A 20,184-nucleotide genomic window follows, 5' to 3' on the forward strand; every position below is an offset into this window, starting at 1 on the left:
AAAACAGATGATACCATCTTCCTCTTGGAAACAGCTTTCATTGTAAATCTTTTAGTATTGTATGGATTTCCCTACAGTGTGCATGTGTGTTATCTTCACTTTTTAAATGACTTTTAAACTTTTAAAGTGGAGTCAATTCCACTCCAGATTAAAGTAAAGCAAATACAGATGATAGTTCTAGACAGAAGCATTCAAGTAGCTTCATGGGAGCCCATCATTCCATATCAGACATTGTTATGGGTTGAGTTATGTCCCCCATAAATGGAAGTCCCCCTTATTTGCATTTTCTTCAACTTATCCATGGTCAATCACAATCCAAAAAAAAAAAAAAAAACTAAATTAAGACTTCCAGAAATTAACAATTTATAAGGTTTACATTACACACCATTCTGAGTTGTATAATAGAATCTCCCACCACCCTACTTTTTTCTATCCAAGACACAAATGGAGACACCTTTGTCCATTGTATCCACACTGTATGTGCTACCCTTCCATTAGTGACTTCATTACTATCTCTATTATCAGATCAACTATCACAGTTGACAAAGAGAGAAACCACATTCACATAAGTTTATTATGGTGTATTATTTTATAATTTAGTTATTGTTAATGTCTCACTGAGCCTAACTTACAAATTAAATTTTATGTGTTTAATTTATATATAAGAAAAACACACTATATATAGGATTCAGTACTCTCTACAGTTTCAGGCATCCACTGGAGGTCTTGAAATGTATCCCACACTATATACACTGGTATCTGTGAATTTGGAAATAAGTCTACAGGTCTAAGCAAGTACAGTATAAGTTGAGGCCATAGTGGTATCCTTGTAAAATACTAACAAAATTCAAAAACTCCGTCCTTGTAAGGTGAGAGAGCTTGGAAGAGACAGACAGACATGGAGGGAAGAAGCCACACAAAGAAGGGGGCAGAGATTGGATCTTTGTGCCTTAAGCAATGAATGCCAGCTATTACTGGCAACCACCAGAAGCTAGAGGGATCAAGGAAGTCTTCTTCCCTAGAATCAACAAGAGGGAGCATGGTCCTGCCAACACCTTGATCTTGGACCTTTAGCCTCCAGAACTGTAAGAGGGTACTGAGTTGGTGGTAATTGTTGTAGCCGCCCCAGGAAACTGATGTAGATATTACAGTTTATCTCATGTGGAAACTGAGGCCATCTTCTGGTTTCTAAAGAAAGCTGCATGAACACGCTGTCTTCCTCACCAGCTGTGCCCTGGCACCATGACTTCCTGGCTTCTGCCTTCTCGCCCTTCTTAGTTCTCGGATATCAACCGAATTTTGTGTCTTTAGCCTTGATGCTTTAGATGCACTTTGGATTCCCCTATTCTGTTTTTTTCCTGCTGTGATTCCTTCTTCCTAATTTTGATCTTACCTCTCATTGATCTCTCTTAAGGTCTCTGTCCCCAGAGTATATAATTTGTGACAATTCTTGACTATTGCCTCTCACCCATTCCTTTTTTTTTCTTTTTTTAGGGGAGAGGGGAGACCAGATATTGAACCTAGGGGCACTCTACCACTGAGCTACATCGTCAATCCTTTTTAATTTTTTACATTTTTTAAACTGATACATTATAGTTGCCTTTTATTATCATTATTTTTTAAATTTTGTGACAGTGCCTTGCTAAATTGCTGAGGCTGCCCTGAACTTGTGATCCTCCTGCCTCAGGCTCCCAAGTCACTGAGATCCCAGGCATACACCACTGTACCAATCTCTGACCCACTCTGCCTGCTAGATAGTCTCATATTTCTTCACATACTTCATGAACAGAGTGTAAATAGGCGGTGAACTTATTCTCCTACCACCTCTTTCAAACACTATTGGATCTCTCTCTCTCTCTCCTGGATTCTGTCTTGGGCAGAATCTCACAGCTTTCCAGGTCAATGACAGCATTAGGACAGTCCCATTTTTAGGCATTAACAAAGCCCATTCCTGTCTAAATCAAACTTAGCCTCATGCATTTCATTTTCCCCTCACCTCTCATTCTGTATCTCCAAAGACTGGTACGAACCACAGCAGGAAAGAAGGGAAGGATGCCTCTTCTCTTGCCTATTTGCTCTGCTACCTGGGCTGCAAGGTCAAACACAGAGTGCAGGCCAACCCTCTGTATGATTTTAACATTTCTGAATATATGGAGATTGCTCTGTAGTCTTGATAGTTTTTGCCTTTTACAGAATTTCATAGAAATGAAATCATAGACTACATAGCCTTTTCAGTCAAGTTCCTTCCCTTTAGCATGATGTTTTTAAGATTCACCCATCTTGCTGCATGTTCATTTCTTTTTATTTCTGAGTAGAACTCAATTGTACGGTTACAGCTGTTTATCCAAGTATCTGTTGATGGACATTTAAGTTACTTTCCATTGGTATTATTATGAACAAAGCTTCTGTAAACATTCGTGCAGAAATTTCTGTAGAGGTGTATATGTTCATTTGTCTTAAGTAAATACTAGGTCATAAAGTAAATGCATGCTTATTATTTGTTTTATAAGAAGACGCCAAACAATCCCAAAGTGGTTATCTCTCTTTTGATTCCCACAACAAGGAATAAGAATTCACATCCCCCATGAGGACCTCCCTCCTCCCACCTGACTCTTCTGCCTCCCATCAGCTGTCCCAGTTGTACATCTTTAGGGTCTTCTTTCCCAACCCAGCCCTTCTGAGTCTCCTCTGCCAAGGAGACTCGTTTGGCCACTCTCTATGACATGTATTTGTCTCATGGGAAAACACCCATCCATTCGACTTGGGGAAAAAAGTTGTCAGCCTACAATTTTATACCTAGGAATTAGGGAGAAAAATCTAAAATAAAAAGGTTATTTTCTAAAATACAAAGCCTTATCTATAATAATAGAGCTTATCTATTACAGATTCTTTCAAACTGTAGATGTATTTCAGCAAGCAAAGTGTACCTCAAAGGGAAGTGTAAAACACAGGAAACAATCCTGGGGAGCCTAGAATTTTGATTCAATGTGTCAGTAAATTTAATTAAGGGCTGCCTGTAAAAATAGGTCTTGAGTATTGGTCTGAATGCAAAAATCTTTGTAAAGTGATTACAAAAGTTAGGTGAACGTTATGTAGTCAAGAAGGAGACGGGGCTTTTAAAACAGGATACTAAATGGAATGTGTCCTGTCATGTGAGGGTTTCCCAAGTCTCCTGAGTCTCCAAAGGTAGGGACAATGAATGATGCATACCCACACATCTAAAGAAAACTTCTGACACAGCTCTATAAAATTGACTTGGCATTAAAAAAAAAAAAAGCCATATACTGCTAGTCTTTGAGAGTGTGTGTGTGTGGTTTTGTTTTGGTACCAAGAATTAAACACAGGAGCACTTAACCACTGAGCCACATCCCCAGCCCTTTTTCAAGTTTTATTTTGAGACTGGGTCTTTTGCTAAAGGGACCTTGATCCACCATTGCTTAGGCCTTGCTAAATTACTGAGGATGGCCTTGAATTTACAGTCCTCCTCTCTTGGCCTCCCGAGCCACTGGGATTACAGATATGTGCCACCATGCCTGGTTAATCTTGAAAATATTTTAAGAGGAAAAAAGAGATTTCACTGAAGGAAATTTGTAGAGGTAGAGTGCCTGGTAACATTTCTGTTCCATTTTCTTTAGTCACCTGTTGTGGGTAGAAGAGACTAGAGGATCTTGCCAGAGAGGATTCTATAGAAGTCCTTCAATGGATATTTGCTGAGTCTTAGAAACAGGTGCGAGCCCCATCCTGTAACTTACATGCAGTGGAAGAGTTTTGGGGAGAACTTGGAAGATGCTGAGGGGTGTAGAGAAAAGAAATCCCATACTTGAAAGCATTCACTCTTCATTCTCCCTACTCCACCCCTAGTAACTATTTATCTATTTTCATTCTCTGTGGATTTGCCTCATCTAAACATTTCTTGTAAATGGCATTCATAAGAAGCATGTAAAAAAGCATCTTTTGTGCCTGTGTTTATTCTCTTGGCATATTTTCAGGGTACACCTATATTGGAGCATGATCCAATATTTTATTTTTTCTTTATAGCTGAGTAATACCAATTGTGTAGATATATATTTTGTTTGTCCAATAATCAACCAATGCTACTTTTTGAACATTATAAATAATGCTATGAGCATTTGTGCACACGTTTTTGTGTGAACATATGTTTTTGGTGGATCATTTAGAAACACTTTGAGGATCTGCCAAACTGTTTTCCAGAGTAGTTAAACCATTTTACGCTCTTGACTGTAGTGTATGAGGATTCCCATTTCTTCATATTCTCATCTACAATAAGTATTGCCTGTCTTTTTATTGTACTCATCCTAGTAGGAATGGAATGGTATTTCACTGGGGTTTGGACTTCATTTCCATAATAACTAATATGTTGATGATCTTTCCATGTGTGTTGGCCTTTGAATATATTCTTTGGAGAATATCTAGTCTAATTTATTCTCCACCTTAAATTTTTTTATTGTGTTTTATTAAGAGTTCTTTATTCTGAATGCAAATCCCTTGCCTGATATGTGTGACTTCCATGTATTTTCTCCAACCCTGCAGGTTACTCTTTCAACTTTCTTGAATGGCATTCAAAGCCTAAGGATTTTGTTTTGTTTTGTTTTGCTTTTGCTTGTTTTTGTTTGTATTAGAGATTTAACCTGTGGGTACTTAACCATTGAGCTATATCCACAGCCCTTTTTAATTTTTATTTTGGTTCAGAGTCTTGCTAGTTTGCTTAGGGTCCCACTAAATTGCTGACCTCAGCCTTGAACTTCCTATCCTTTTATCTCAGCCTCCCACAATTTTTCAATCTCTCTCTCTCTCCTCCTCCTCCTCCTTCTCCTCCTCCATTTTATTTTGTTGTTGTTGTTATTATTATTATTATTATTATTATTATTATTATTATTATTATTACCACCCTGAGAAATAATCACTTACCCAAGGTCCATGAAGAGTCTCCTGGATTTTCATCTAAGCATTTTATAGTTCTAGCTCAGGTAGATCTGTGATCCATTTGAGTTAACTTTTGTGTATGGTGTGAGATAAGGGTCTAATTTCATTCTTTTGCTTGTGAATATCCACTTGTGTCAGCAACATTTGTTGAAACACTATTCTTTCTGCCATTTAACTGTCTCAGTCTTTTTGTCAAATATCAATTAACCGTAAATATCAGAATTATGTCTGGATTTGCAAATGATTGGTGTGTGTATTACCACACTGTCTTAATTACAGTCACTTTGTAGAAAATTTTGAAATCAGGAAGTGGTATTCCCCAGCTTTGCCATTTTTTCTCACCAAAATTTTGGCTTTTGGGGTCCCATTCATTTCCATATGAATTGCCAGCGTGGCAATTCCTCCAAAAAATGGTAGCTGGGTTTCAATGCAGATGAACTTGTGGAATATTGCCATCTTAATATATAGTCTTCTGATTTATGAACATAGAATATCTTCCCATTTATTTAGATATTCTTTACTTTCAACAATGCTTTGTGGTTTTCATTATATAAATCTTGCACTTCTTTTGTTAATTTTATTCAAATTGCCTTATTCTTTCTTAAAACAATTGAGATTATTTCTTTTTTTAAATATTTATTTATTTATTTATTTTTATTGGTTGTTCAAAACATTACAAAGCTCTTGACATATCATATTTCATACATTAGATTCAAGTGGGTTATGAACTCCCATGTGGATGTGTAACCAATGTGATTCTGCAGTCTGTATTTGGGGTAAAAAATGGGAGATTATTTATTAATATTTTTTTCCAGAATGTTCATTCCTAGTGTGTGGACATACACTTGATTTTTGTATTTGATCTTGCAAATTTACTGAACTCTTTAATTTTTAGTGGAATCTTCAATTTTATCTATATGATCATGTTATTTGCAACTAGGAATATTTTTGTGAATCTGAATTGATGATCTGTGATTTTTAAGGCAATTCTTTGGTATAAATGATGAATGACAGCTTCGAGACTGCCGCAGTCTGGCTGCGGCAAACTAAACGGGGGGAGGGGGGTGACGAGCAATTTGTGAAGACTGATACAGCAGGAGTGGGAGCCGTTTATTGTAGGACAGGAGGGGTATATATATATTACACATAGCTTATCTTAATTAATATAAACTAGATACAGCAGTCAACCAATAAGGAATCTCCACACTTAATGGCTTGCTGGCGTTACTTCACAAACCACTCCCTCTGGCAACATGCCAGGCGCCATCTTGACTTGTTTACAGACCCTAACACGAGACACGTCAAAACCCCTGCAGAACATTTGTCATCAGTCCCCTCAGCTGTGACCGCACATAGATATTTCTATTATTCCAGCAGGTCACATAACCTCACATACTGAGACCAGCAAATGTCATTTGCTATCACTCCTTTTCCATTTTTTGGAGGAGTTTTTTTGAAGAACTGGTATGCATTCTTTGCTAAATTTTGGTAAAATTCCCCAGCAAAACCATCCTTTTTTGAAATTTTTATTGACATACAATTCATATATTGTACAATTCACTCATTTGAAATGTACTGTTCAATTAGTTTTTAGCATATTTATAGTTGTACTGTGGTACATAATCTAATTTTACACTGAATATGACAAAATATTGCTGAAAAGAAATTTTAAGTGAGGCCATCTTGATCTGATTTTGTGGATTAATAAAAAGAACTAATCTCTTTTTCTTAAAGTTCTATGTAGATTTTTTTCTTCATAAGTCATTTTGCTAGTGTTAGTTTCTAAGAATTTCTGTTTCATCTAAGTTTTCTAACATTTGGCATAGGGTTGTTCGTAGTACTCCCTTATAATGCTTTCCATGTCTGTAGTACTGGTTATAATGTCCCATCTTTGATTCTTGATTTTAATTGAGTCCCCTCTCTTTTTTTCTTGGTCAGTCTAGTTAAGGTTTATCAGTTTTGTTAATCTTTTCAAATGATCAGCTTTACATTTAACAGATTTCCTGTATTGTTTTCTATTCTCTCTTTTGCTGATTTCCACTCAGTCAGTTCAGTACTTCTGTATTTAGCTGTACTTTGCTCTTCATAGTTGCCTAAGGTGAAAATTTAGGTTATTGTTTTAAGATATTTCTTCTTTTTTAATGTAGACTTTTACATCTATACAAGCTTAGCTTCATTTAGCTGCATCTGGTAATTTTTGGCATGTTGTGTTTTCATGTTTGTGTTTTCAAGTCAAAGTATTTCTAATTTTCTTTGTCATTTCTTCTTTAGCCCATGGGTTCTTTGGGAACATATTTAATTTTCACATATTTTGGATTTCTCAAATATCTTTCTGTTGTTGATTTCTTTTTTTTTTTTTTAAATATTTATTTATTTATTTTTTAGTTTTCAGCAGACACAACATCTTTGTTTGTATGTGGTGCTGAGGATCGAACCCGGGCCGCACGCATGCCAGGCGAGCGCGCTACCGCTTGAGCCACATCCCCAGCCCCTGTTGTTGATTTCTAAAAGTATTCCATTACCAGCTGTTTTATAGCATATGATTTATTCTGGAGAATTTTCACATGGACCTGCAAGAATGCGTTTTCACTGATGTGGGTGGAATGCTCTACATGCTTCTGTATTATCTCATGTTGTCCGCAGGTCTTCTGTGGGCTTACTGATAGTCTGTCTAGTTGTTCCATCCACTGTTAAAAGAGTGGCATTGACTTTTATTGAATTGTCTACTTTAATTCTGTATTTTTTTACTTTAGGTATTTTGTGGTTCTGTTGAGATATATATATATATATATTACATATTACTGTATTTACAATATATATGTAATTTTTTAATAGGCTCAATTAAGTCCCTTCATTTTTCCCTTATAAAAACCCTACTGGTGGACTGGGGATGTGACACAGTGGTAGAGCACTGGTTTGGCATGCTGACGCCTGAACTCTAATCACAGCACTGATGGTGGAGGTAGGGGTGGTCACAGATAGAACCTGGGTGCTAGGCAGGTGGACTCTGATGTGGGTTTTTATTATGGTAGGTAAATCCTGATAGGCATAGTGAACACAAGAGGAAAAGGGTAAGATAGCTGTAGGTCTTGGATTTGGCTAGGTGTAGCAATGGTCAACACTGGTCAGCAGCAACAGCATGGCCACAGGGCAGATATAATGCCAGTGCCTCTCAGGGTGGGGATGAAGCACAAGGGATGCAGAGCCACAGTGGCCTGGCCCCTTGCAAGGGGTGATGTAGGGCTGGCTGGTCTTGTTCCTGAGCTTGGCCAGGATAATGGCCCCTCTTATGGTAATAACTACCTCCCTTGAAGCATGGTAATACCCAGACAATAATGGCCATCATAGTCTCTGATGGCAGTAAATGCCTTGAACCTGGTCTGCTGGCCAGCTTGGGTCTGCTTCTGCACCAGCATAACATTCAAAGCATCATCCTTGAAGTGTGCCCCCACAAAGAAGTCAGCAATCTCAGATTCCTTGATGCACAGGGAGTGGGAATAGATCTCCTTCAGGGATGTGATGTGCATGTCCTTGACCAGGAGACCCAGCTCCTTGACTAGGATGGACATCCATCTCACCTGCACGAGCTCAGCAGACTCTGCTGGGTGCCCCCACAGCCTTGGCTGGGTCCTGATCATGTCCCCAGCCCATGAGAAACCACTGTCTCCCACTAGAAGCCACGATGGTCTCCTATCGGGACCTCCCCATGTGACAGAGTCATCTGCCATTTAATATTTCCTCTAAGAAGATGCTGTTTATAATTATTAAATCTTCCTGGGGAATTGACCCTTTTATCATGTAAAATATCTTTCTTAATCTCTAATAAGGTTTTATATGAAAAGTGGGGGCTGGGGATGTAGCTCCATAGTAGAAGCTTGCCTAGCAAGGTTCTAGGTGCTAGTTTTGATAGAAAGCATCTACAAAAACAAAACAGTATATTTTGTTAGCTATTAGCATAGCCACCTTATTTCTATTGTGTTTGCTATTGGCTAAATCTATCTGCCTCATCTTTTACTTCCAATCTATTTGTATTATTTTAATTTCTCTATAATAACATTCAATATAATTGGTTTTAACTCTCCAATTAAAAGATATAGGCTAGAAAAAATGGATTAAAAAATAAGAGCCAACTATATGTTGTTTGCAAGAGAATATACTTTACAGTCAAAGACAGCCACAGGCTGAAAGGGAAAGGATGGGAGTTGATATACTATGCAAATTGAGCCTGAAAAGAAGCAGGAGTGGCTACTCCCAATCTACTTGTATTTTTAATTCTAAAATATCTTTAATAGTCAACATATTACTGTGTCATGTTTTTATTCATTCTGACGATCTCTACCCTTTGATTAGATGGTTTAATCCACCTACTTTTCATGTTGCATTGATAGGGTTGGGTTAACCTTTGCATTTTCCTCTTTTTTAAAAAAATATTTTATGCCTACTTCTTCCTCTTTTCACTAATTTCCTTTGCCCTAAGTTGATATTTTCTATTACACCATTTTAATTTTTTTAGTGACTTTTTTTCCACTCTATGTATTTTTTTTTTTGTCCTAATTTCTCAGTGGCCTCTATAGGGCTTACATCTTAATATAACAGAATGAACTTTCAATGTATACTCACTTAGAAGCTTTAGAAATTTTACTCCTCATACCTTTCTTCCTTCTCTGCCTTTTTTTGAGAGGTTGGCCCATTTACATATTTACATAACACTGTACATATTAAGTGTTACAAATCCAGTACTACAATGTTGTAATTATGATTTTATGTGTTACTATGCCTTTTTTTAAAAAGCTAAGAAAAGAAATAAGTAGAAACATTAAGTTTCCTTTTTAACTAATATTAACCCTCTTATTTACCATTTCTGGTTTTCTCCCCCTTTTCCTGTGGATCTGCATTTCCTTCTGCTGCCACATCTTATTGCAATATACTTTATTCATAACTCTGTCTTATCTGTTGTTCATGCCAAATATATCACCTTTTTATGTTATCAGTCTAATAATAGAAATTTATAGATACTGTTTTATGCAATTATTTTTTTAAATCAAGCAAGAGAACAAAGAAAAACATGCAACCCTATTGTCCTTTATTTTTGCCTAGATAACCACATTTACTGGAGCTAGTGTATGTGAGTGGGTGGGTGAGCATGTGGGCATGTGCTTATGTGTGATTTATTGCCTAGAGTCACTTTCTTTGAAGAACTTCCTTCAATGTTTCTTATAAGACAGATTTGCTTGCTAGAAATTCTGTTTTTGCTTATTGGGAATGTCTTTATTGTGTCCTCATGTTTTAGAAATGGCTTGGCTGAATAAGAGGATTCTTAGTTGACAGTTTTTTATCTTTTAGCACTTTGAATATGTTGTCCCACAGTTTCCTGATCTCTTCTTTGTGGCAAGAAGTCAGCTGTTAATCTTGTTGTGATTCACTTGTTTGTGATGAGTCATTTTTCTTTTCTACTTTAAGATTTCCTTTTTATCTTTCCTCTCAACCTTTAGACTATGGTATGTCTGAGTATGGACCTGTTTGTTTTTATCCTAATTGGAGTTGAGTGTACCTGTTGGCTACATAGATGAGTGGTTTTCATCAAATTTGGGAAATTTACAGCCACCATTTTTCTGTTCCAGTGTTGAACATAATTAACATAGCAAATATTAGACTGCTATCCTTAGAATCTTCCTATTCCTGTTTTCAATGTTGGCTGTTGGTTTGCATCTGGGGACTTGTCTTTTAGAGTGTGTTCAGTCAATAGTTAAGTGACAACAGTAGTTCCCTACAGCTAGAGTGTTATTGAAAAAATATGATGTATGCTAAACATCTACTTTCCTTTGGGGAGTCTTGAATTTTGGACGTGCTAGCCAGAAAGCCTATGTGACCACCCTTCAACAAAAAAGTTTTGGGTGCTGAGTTTCTACTGACCTTCACAGGCAGGGACAGCACACGCTACTGCATTTTTGTTGCTAGGGAAGTGTGTGCTGTGCATGATTCCTCATGAGAGGGAGAGTGCCTAGGGAAGCCTGCACATGGATTCCTGCAGACTCCTCCCTTGTGTTTTTCCCTTGTTGATTCTATTGTATATGGGCTGATCTGCCTTTTACTTGTATCATGGACTTCCTAGCTTTCTCTTAATTGATTGCTATTAAAATCTCCAGTGATTTTCCCTCCATATCATACGGGCTGCTTCTCCCTTACTCTGGGAATAGGTTCTGGAGTCGGGTGGGATAGCAGCCCTAGTTCTTCTCAGCAGGTCTTCCCTCTAGAATCTTTGCTTCTCAGCAAGCTACAACTTCTACCCTATAAGAGAGGAGCAAGGAGGAAGTTCCAGTGGTCTTGGTCACACAGTCAGCTAGAGTAAAGATTCTGCAACAGTGAGCCAGTGAGGGAGGAGAGATGCTTGTGGCCTCATCCTCCTGGGGTAGAACCAATGCCCTGCTTTGGAAGCTGAAAGGAGAGAGCACCTGTCTTCTTGGCTATACCAGCCTGGAGTACAGCTTTTAGCACACAGAACTGAGTGTGGGAGGGTAGGAGCACATCTTGGCTCAAATGCTACAAACTCTAATTCTCACTGTTTTTAAACTTTGAGTGATTTTGTTTTTTTCTTTTCTTTTTTTTAAAAAAAAATATTATTTAGGGGCTGGGATTGTGGCTCAGTGGTAGAGCACTCGCCTAGCATGTGCAAGGCACTGGGTTCGATCCTCAGCACCACATAAAATAAAGAAAGAAAGAAAATAAAGGTATTATGTCCAACTGCAACTTAAATTTTTTTTAAAAAAATTATTATTTGATTATTTTAATTTTTTGTAGTGCTGGGAATTGAATCCAGGGCTTCACACATTCCAGACAAGGCTCTACTACTGAGCCATATTCCCAGCCCAATTTTCTTGAATAATTGTTTCTCCTATTTATTTCATGTAAATTTACTTACATTGGATGTATGCCAATTTTCAGAGACTTTAAGTGATTGGTTTTAAATAACTTCACAGTTAATGTTTTGGGGTTGTTGTTGTTTTGGCCAGGGAGAAAGCTGAGTACATCACGTGGCCATTCTGGAGGTCTCATCCTCTCCCTCAACCTCCCCTCTTTTTTTTTTAATTCCTGGAGTCTCTCTGTACAAGATTCTAAATTAGTCCTTCAGTGCTCTTTTCTAATGTCTTAGAAAACAGAACCAAGTAGAAAGTTTCAATCTACCTGTTTTTATTTCATCTCTATTAGTTTCCTATTTTTGACATTTTAAATGAGAATGATTTCTGCATTGTCTTTGAGCATCCTAACTTAAGCTTTTTTAATAAATATATTTTTAATAAATATATTTTTAATAAATATATTTTTAGTTGTAGATGGACACAATACCTTTCATTTATTCATTTTTATGTGGTGCTGAGAATTGAACCCAGGGCCTCACATGTGCGAGGCAAGCACCCTACCACTGAGCCATGACCCCAGCCCTCAGTCTTTCACATTCATTCCAGTGGGTTATTTTAATGGCTATCCTTCTTAGCTTTGTATTTTTTTCGTGTGACTTGTAATTTTGGTCTGCAAGTTTATTTTAAATAAATCATCTTTCTTCCTTCCATTTTTGTCGTTTTGATTGTTTTCTATCTTTCTTAGTTTTTACTTATTTCTACCTAAAAACATTAAAATTTCCAGGCTGAGGTTGTGACTTAGCGTAGAGTGCTTGCCTAGCATGTGTGAGACTCCAGGTTCGATCCTCAGCACTATATAAAAATAAATAAATAAAGGTATTGTGTCCAACTACAATTAAAAATATATATATTTAAAAAAATAAAATTTCCTCCACAGGACATGTGGGCTTCTCATTGACAGCCAGATGTTGTAATTCACAGTTTCCATCCCGTGTGATATTGAGAATGTGGCAGATTTTGTCTCAGAACTAGCAGCTTATTATATTACCTTCCACCTTTGCCCACATAGACACACAGAGTTCAGCCAGGGCTGTTTCAGATTCGCTTCTTCCGTACAGAAGACAGGGTCCCTCTTTTCTTTTAAAGCAGTGAGGGCACCTCTCATCCTCCACTTAGCCTGGACTGATTTTACCTGCTGACATTCACTGACACTCACTGCCTGTTACGTGGACTGAAAACCAAGGAGAACTGCTGCTTCCATTCTACCCATTAATTGACATTTCCATTGCATTTCTAATTTTGGGATATTCCTGTGTCGTTTTTTTAAATTCAGCCAAATACTTTTAAGAATTTTTTTAAAACCATCATTGACTTTGCTTGGAACAAAATGGTGATTCAAAGTGAAAACTTATTACCCCAATTTGACCAAAGTCTCCAACCTACCTTGCATTTGAATTCAGATACTTCCGATTTTTAGTTTTTAGTGTCTCTGTAGCATTTTAAAATAGCTTCCTTTATAGAAAGTGGAGGGTGAAATGTATCAACAAGACATAGGCGCCAGAAGTAAAAAACAAAACAGAAACAAGAGTTTGGGTAGAATACTGGTGAAGCCTGTGGTGGCAGGCACAGTGGAGTAAGAAACTGGATCATAAGCTGAGTCCTGTGCAAGATAACAAAATTAGAAGTTAAAACTAGGTAAGCTACGTCAAAAGACCAAATTACAACAAATTTAGTTTGAAATCTTAATTTGCTTATATCTGTGATTCTAAAATTGAACAACACCTCATTCTGGGAAACAGAATTATTATTTCCATGAACTGAGCAGAGGAGGCTTGCTTTAGAGACACAGAAAGGCTAAGAAAAACAGAAACATGAAACCAAAACAAGTTGGTTATTTCAGTTTACTTTCCTTATACAAGTTAAAGCAGAGGGAACTTCTTATGCTGACTAAAACTGACTTTGAGGGGAATTTGATTACTGTTTCTCTTTCTCCTGATTTCTCAGACAAGTTAGATAAATAATTTCGTTTCGTTTCGTTTCGGTGGTGAGGAACTCTCACACGAGTGACTCCATTTTGGTTTGGTTTGTTGGGCCTTGTACAGGAGCTCAGTCCAAACCAAATGGCCTCCTACAAATTGCACTTAACAGATATCAAAAGTCAGTGCCTATCGCAGATAACAGAGAGCACTGAGGGGTTCTTTGCTCTGACATAAATTTAGCTGAGGCCCTGTTAAGCATCCAGGATCTACCTAGCAGTACTGCCCCAAGAGAAATACTTCAAGAGTCAAGGTGTGTTCAGTCAAAAATAACTCAGAGACTATATAAATGGATTTGGGATTTTGGTCTCTTCCAAGATAATTTGTCCTCTCAAATTTCCTTATATTCTGATATTTTTCAGAACTCTAAACTGTCCCCTGATAGTAGGATCCTGTGTCTAAGGGTCTCTGAGGAGGGTTTTAAATGTATGTCTTTTCAAGTTTTTGGGATCCTTCATTGGGATCTCATCTGTGATTCTATATCCTCATGGAACAAAAACTTGTGTGTTAGGTCTTAAGATTTTTTTTTCCATGTAATACTTGCTGTTCATCATATATATTCCCACTGTGCGATTCAATAATGGCTATGCTCAGAACTGGGATACCATAATCAAAACAAACAGTCCCTTATGGAATCCAGCTATCAAGTTTAAATGCACCAGGAAATAAGAAATAACTCTTCTGATCTAATTACAGTTAGGTCATATATTTTTTCTAACTAGTTAATGCTTTCAATGCCAAATTACTAAAAGATTGTGATCAAGATTAAGAGTTTGCGTTGGCTTTTAGTTGAACTTTCAAAGAGTCCTCTTAAATGTCATGTTCCTAGGAATCTGGAAAAACTATGTTTAAATAGGATTTATCTCAATTGAAATCTGAAATATTTAATAAGATACTAACCTGTACCATTCCCATTTCTTCAGATTGCTTTTGAAATGCCATGAATTATAAAATAAAGCATCTGTAATGGCCAGCGCTGATTTTGCATTCATCTAACTTCTAGCCTCAGGATGCTCAAGCAAAAGCAGCCAATAGCTGAGGGACACTGCCTGTGTCATGCCTGAGTCACCCCAGAGGACAGTGAAATGATGCCTAGCAATTCTTTGCCAGACACACACTGAAAGAGAGACAAAATAGCAATGTAAAGTAGCATTGCTTCCATTGTATTTAGAAGGAACAAATGGAAATAAGACTGTTGAGTCCTCCCACAGATAAGATAGGGACAGAGGAAGGATGTAAGAACCTCACTTGGCCAATCAGGTCATACATTACTGTCTGGTTTAACATATACACCAATGGCATATTTTTAAAATCTTGTAAATAGGTAGAATTCATTTAATAATTATTGTTAAACTTCATATTAATTTTCTGTTACACTAAAAAACATTTATTCTCTACCAATATTAGTAACTAAATAGGCCACCCTTCCATAAACAACTATGCATTTGTCTCTAAAAATAAATATACGGTAACTTAAAGCATCTTATTCTGCCAATTGTGACTAATAATAAATTGAAATCCATATCAAATGTATGGTTTCTTTTTTCAAGAAAGAAAAAATGTCATATTGATACAAAAAGAGGAAGAATCTATGAAAGAACAGAAATCAAAGTTGAAGATAGAGTCAACAGGTCATTCCTAAAAGATTCTAATAATTTTATAGGCACATTCTACAAAATGTTCAGGGAAACAATAATTCCTTTATGAAGATGATAGGTAGGTAGGTAGGTAAGTAGGAGGGTATGTAGATAGAATTTTAAAAATCCATATAAAATACCACTAAATCAATTTAGTAGCATAATAGGAAAATAGTTATCTTTAGACCTAAGAAGAGATTGCTTATGAAAATAAGGTTGACTCAACATTAAGAAATGCATTAATGTAACTTAGTTCATAATAACTATTCAAAGGAGGAAATTCATATGCTCATCTTAGTAGATTTTTAAAAATCTAAGAGAGTCAACATTTTTTAAAACTTTAAGGAAATTTTAAAATATACATAAATGTAGAGACAGTATAACAGATCCTATGCGTGAATCCCACAGTACATAACAACTTCAACAATTATCAATATTTGCTTTTTTAAAAAAATTGTTTCTTAATGTCATGCTAGGATTGAACCCAGGACCTCAAGCATGTTAGGAAAGTGCTCTACCACTGAACTACATCCCTAACTCTTTTTATTTTTAAATTTTACTTTAAGACAGAGCCTCACTAACTTGCCTAGGCTGGCCTTAAACTTACCATCCTCCTGCCTCAGATCCCTGAAACCCTGGGATTACTGGCATGTACCACCATGCCCAACTTTCAACAGGCATTAGAAGAGGTTAGAACTCTTTCTGTCTTTTTTTTTTTTAATTTGTTTTAATTAGTTACACATGACACTACAATGACCTTGACATACCATACAAGCCAAATCCAAGTGGAGCCCATATAACATGATGGGGAGTTTGGCAAATGTTTCTGCCTCTGTCTTTTGACCAAGGTGCTGCTGGTACCAGCTCAGGAACCCTGAACTGCACAGCCTAGGCTGGGATGCTGTGGACAGTGTCTGGGTGTTATGAGCATTGTTTTCAGTGTGGATGAAGGGACATAAAAACTTTTTGATGGATCTCTCTTGCTATCCTGAAACTCCCATGAGAAACTCAGATATCATTCCTCATTAATAAATCTGTACAGTCTATGTAGCTCTGATCAAAATGCCAATATGATTATTTTTGTACTGTAACAAGCTGATTTCAAAATTCACCTGGGAAAATACCAAACAATTAACAACAATAAAAACAGATCAAGAACAGCTCTCTGACTCCAAAAAATTTCACCACAATAAACATTTAAATGAAGAGAACTTTTTTTTATCCAACCCAGAATAAAAGTTTTAAAACTCCATATAATGAATTTAGAACATCTCAGGCATAGTGATTTATGCCTTTAGTCCAGCTATTCGGGAGGCTAAGGCAGGAGGATCACTTGAATACAGTAGTTCAGGGCCAGCCTGGGTAACACAGCAAGACCCTGTCTCTTAAAATAAAAATAAAGGAAGATTAAAACAGAGTAGGGAAAAAGAGCATGAGAAGAAGATTACCACTAAACAGGGAAGAGAGGTGGGAGGGAATGGGAGGGAGAAGGGGAATTGCACGGAAGATGGAAGGAGACCCTCATCGTTATACAAAATACATATACGATGGTGTGAGGGGGAATGAAAAAGAGAGAGAGAGAGAGAAAGAGAGAGAAATGTGTTACAGTAGATTGGGAAGAGAGGTGATGGGAGGGAAGGGGAGGGGAGGGGGGATAGGGAGGGCAACAGAATACAACAGACACTAGTATTGCTGTATGTATATACGTGGCTGTATAACCAATGTGATCCTGCAATCTGTACACATGGAAAAATGAAAATTCATACCCTATTTGAATCAAATGTATGATATGTCAAGATCATTGTATTATCTTGAGCAACTAATAAAAAAAGAAAGATTAAAATAACTAAAAGTCTAGAAGCATATAGGATTAAGGCATAGTCAATCGAAATAGACAAATCTAATGCTGGAATAGAATAATATATCTAAAACTTAATTCTGAAGTCTTATTTAAAGTTCTTTAATGTATCTTTGATATTAGCTTGCAATTAGCTCCATCAAGAATTCAATGGTAATATCAAAAGTAAAAATGGGTTTAGCAGCTTCTTTTCTTATGTTGCTTGGGTGCCTTGATCCTTCACACATGCTTGTAGTCCTCAACAAAACACAGAAGCTGAAGGGCGTAGATCTTGTGTATCCGGTGGCTTGGCCTCCATGGAAGTGGGAAAGAGGAACCATTCCTAAGATAGTGGGGTGGGTCTGGGCAAGCTGTCTGGCCCTGCACTTCACTTCCTGGGAATAATTGAGCAGTAACTATGTACCAGGCAGTGTTCTAAGCATTTTGCATGTAAGAACTTGGGTACCTTCTTCAAGGCCATGCAACTAGTAAAGATGTGAATATTATGGTTTTGTTCTCAGACCTGCAGCCTCCCAATACCAACTCCTCTTCTGACGTTTGCTTAGACTGCTGTCCTGGCACGAATGATCTTTTTGGTGTGGCTTGCTCCTTTCTCTGTGCTCAACCTCATGGGCCGCTGTAATTAAGTTGCCACCTGTAACTGCTTGCCCTTTGATTCAGTCCTGAGGGAACCTGGAGCTGGAAAACGCCCTATTGGAGCAACTTATTAGTGTCTGCTGCATATTTATCTGTCTCCTTTACTAAACTCTGAGTGCCTAAGAGCAAGACTCTGTTCACCATTTTATTCCTGGAACTTACCATGTTTGGCAGATGCTAGCCATTAAATAAGTGTTGGATAAATTAATGGATATTAAGAATCTAAGCACCAGGATTTACCAGAATTAGAAAAAGAAAATGACCTGGATATAGTCATGTGGCATCTTCACAAACAACTGAATCCCTGGGCTGTCTTCATAACTCCACACCCCTTCCTACTCTTTTTTTCCTTGCCCTATTGCAGGTTATGGGATCTGAAAGAATGGAGATGCGGAAGCGGCAGATGACAGCTGCCCAGGAGCCACCAGGCTCAGTCCCCGGCCAGCATGGAGCAGGGAATCGGGGCTCCAATGCTTGCTGCTTCTGCTGGTGCTGCTGTTGTAGCTGTTCATGGTAAGTTTGGGGGCTTTTAAATTTTCAAAATTAATGTGCTGTTGATTGGGAATTGTTACCCTTGAATAGAGCCTGCTTAATTCAACTTAACTAATTCAGTGTTTTTTAAGCAATTAATACATGCCTGTTAAAGACATACAGTTTTTTTTTTTTTTTTAAATAATAGCTATGTCTGTTTAGTTCTCAAGAAACCTATATTCAAATACTTGAAATCAGGCTAGCTAGCATTGGTTAGACAACAAAAGAACAATGGAATGCAGTTCTGATCATACTTTAACATATGGACAGAAACGTCACTTAGGTGATTAGAAAGACTCGCCTTTGGCATAAAGACTTTGTTCAGGATTTAGTATTTAAGATTATCTTAAAGATTAGGATTATGAAGCCTGGATTTTTATCTTCTGCTAGTTTCCTTTTATTATTATTTTTTTTCCTTGCGGTGCTGGGGATTGAACACAGAACCTCATCCATGCTAGGCAATTTTGTTTTTTTAATAAAGAAAATTGTCAAAATATGTGCTTAAAATGGCAAGAAAGACAAGTGCCATGGCACACACCTGTAATCCTAGCACTCTGGAGGCTGAGACAAGAGGATCACAAATTCAAGGCCAGCCTCAGCAACTTAGCAAAGCTCTAAGCCACTTAGTGAGACCCTGTCTCAAAAAATAAAAAGGGAGGGCCGGGGTTGTGGCTCAATGGTAGAGTGCTTGCCTAGCGTGCATGAAGCACTGGGTTTGATCCCTGGCACCACATAAAAAAATAATAATAATAAATAACAAATAGAATAAAGGTATTGTGTCCATCTACAACTAAAAAAAAATATTTTTTTAAAAAAAGGCTAGAGATGTAACTCAGTGGTAAAGTGCCCCTAGATTAAATCCCCAATACCCACCCCCCCAAAAAAATGGAGAAAGAAATCTGAAAATACAGACTACCTTACTGGGTAAAAGAAGATACAGTTATTGCTTTAAAAATAAAATAGGGGCTGGGGTTATGACTTAGTGGTACAGCGCTTGCTTAGCATGTGTGAGGCGCTGGGTTCAATCCTCAGCACTACTTCTTAAAAAATTAGTTAATTAAATAAATGAAGGTATTGTGTCCAACTACAATGAAAAAAAAAATTAAATGTTTAAAAAATAAAGAGAGTGATAAATGAATTACATGTAAAACACCGTGACTGTTTGAATCACAAGGTCTGGAGAAATGGATTACTTTGCATTTAGGAATCATATTCATGTTAGGTTGCATCTTTGAAATTTTGAATATGACAAGTGCTAGCACCAGCTAAACTTGTACATCACTTTCAGCAATTAAATAATTGTAAATTTATGTAGGCTTTGCTATAAGGTAGATCCAGACCTCACTATCCAGTGGAGAAGAAGAAAAACTGATATTGGGACTGATTAAGAAGAGTGATATAGGCAGGCATAGTGGCACACACCTGTAATCCCAGCTACTCAGGAAGCCGAGGCAGGAAGATTACAAGTTCAGGATCAGCCTTATGGCAACCTAGTCTCAAAATAAAATTTTATAAGGGTTGGAGATGTACTTGCCTAGCATGGGTTCAACCCCAGCATTATAAAACAAGGAGAAAAAAAAGAACAGTGATACAGAACTATTAGAACTGGATCCTGGGGAGAAAGTTGGAGGTAGGCTGTAAAACATCCAGGAAAGTTTAGTGGGCTCATCCTGCTTGACTTGGCC

The 20,184-nt window shown here is 37.3% G+C and overlaps 1 protein-coding gene across 1 annotated transcript in view; it reads left to right on the plus strand.

The window, feature by feature from the left end:
* Positions 1–20,184, plus strand: part of Rgs20 (regulator of G protein signaling 20) — a 71,402-nt gene that overhangs the window by 37,662 nt on the left and 13,556 nt on the right. The window contains exon 2 of the mRNA XM_046428573.2: positions 18,333–18,481. Coding sequence (XP_046284529.1) covers positions 18,333–18,481 — 149 coding nt within the window. The remainder of the gene's footprint in view (positions 1–18,332; positions 18,482–20,184) is intronic.

The sequence above is a fragment of the Marmota monax genome, unplaced genomic scaffold (genome assembly GCF_021218885.2).
Source record: "Marmota monax isolate L192 unplaced genomic scaffold, Marmota_monax_Labrador192_F-V1.1 WCK01_AAM20220418_F8-fsc00044, whole genome shotgun sequence".
In the NCBI taxonomy this organism is placed as follows: Eukaryota; Metazoa; Chordata; class Mammalia; order Rodentia; family Sciuridae; genus Marmota; species Marmota monax.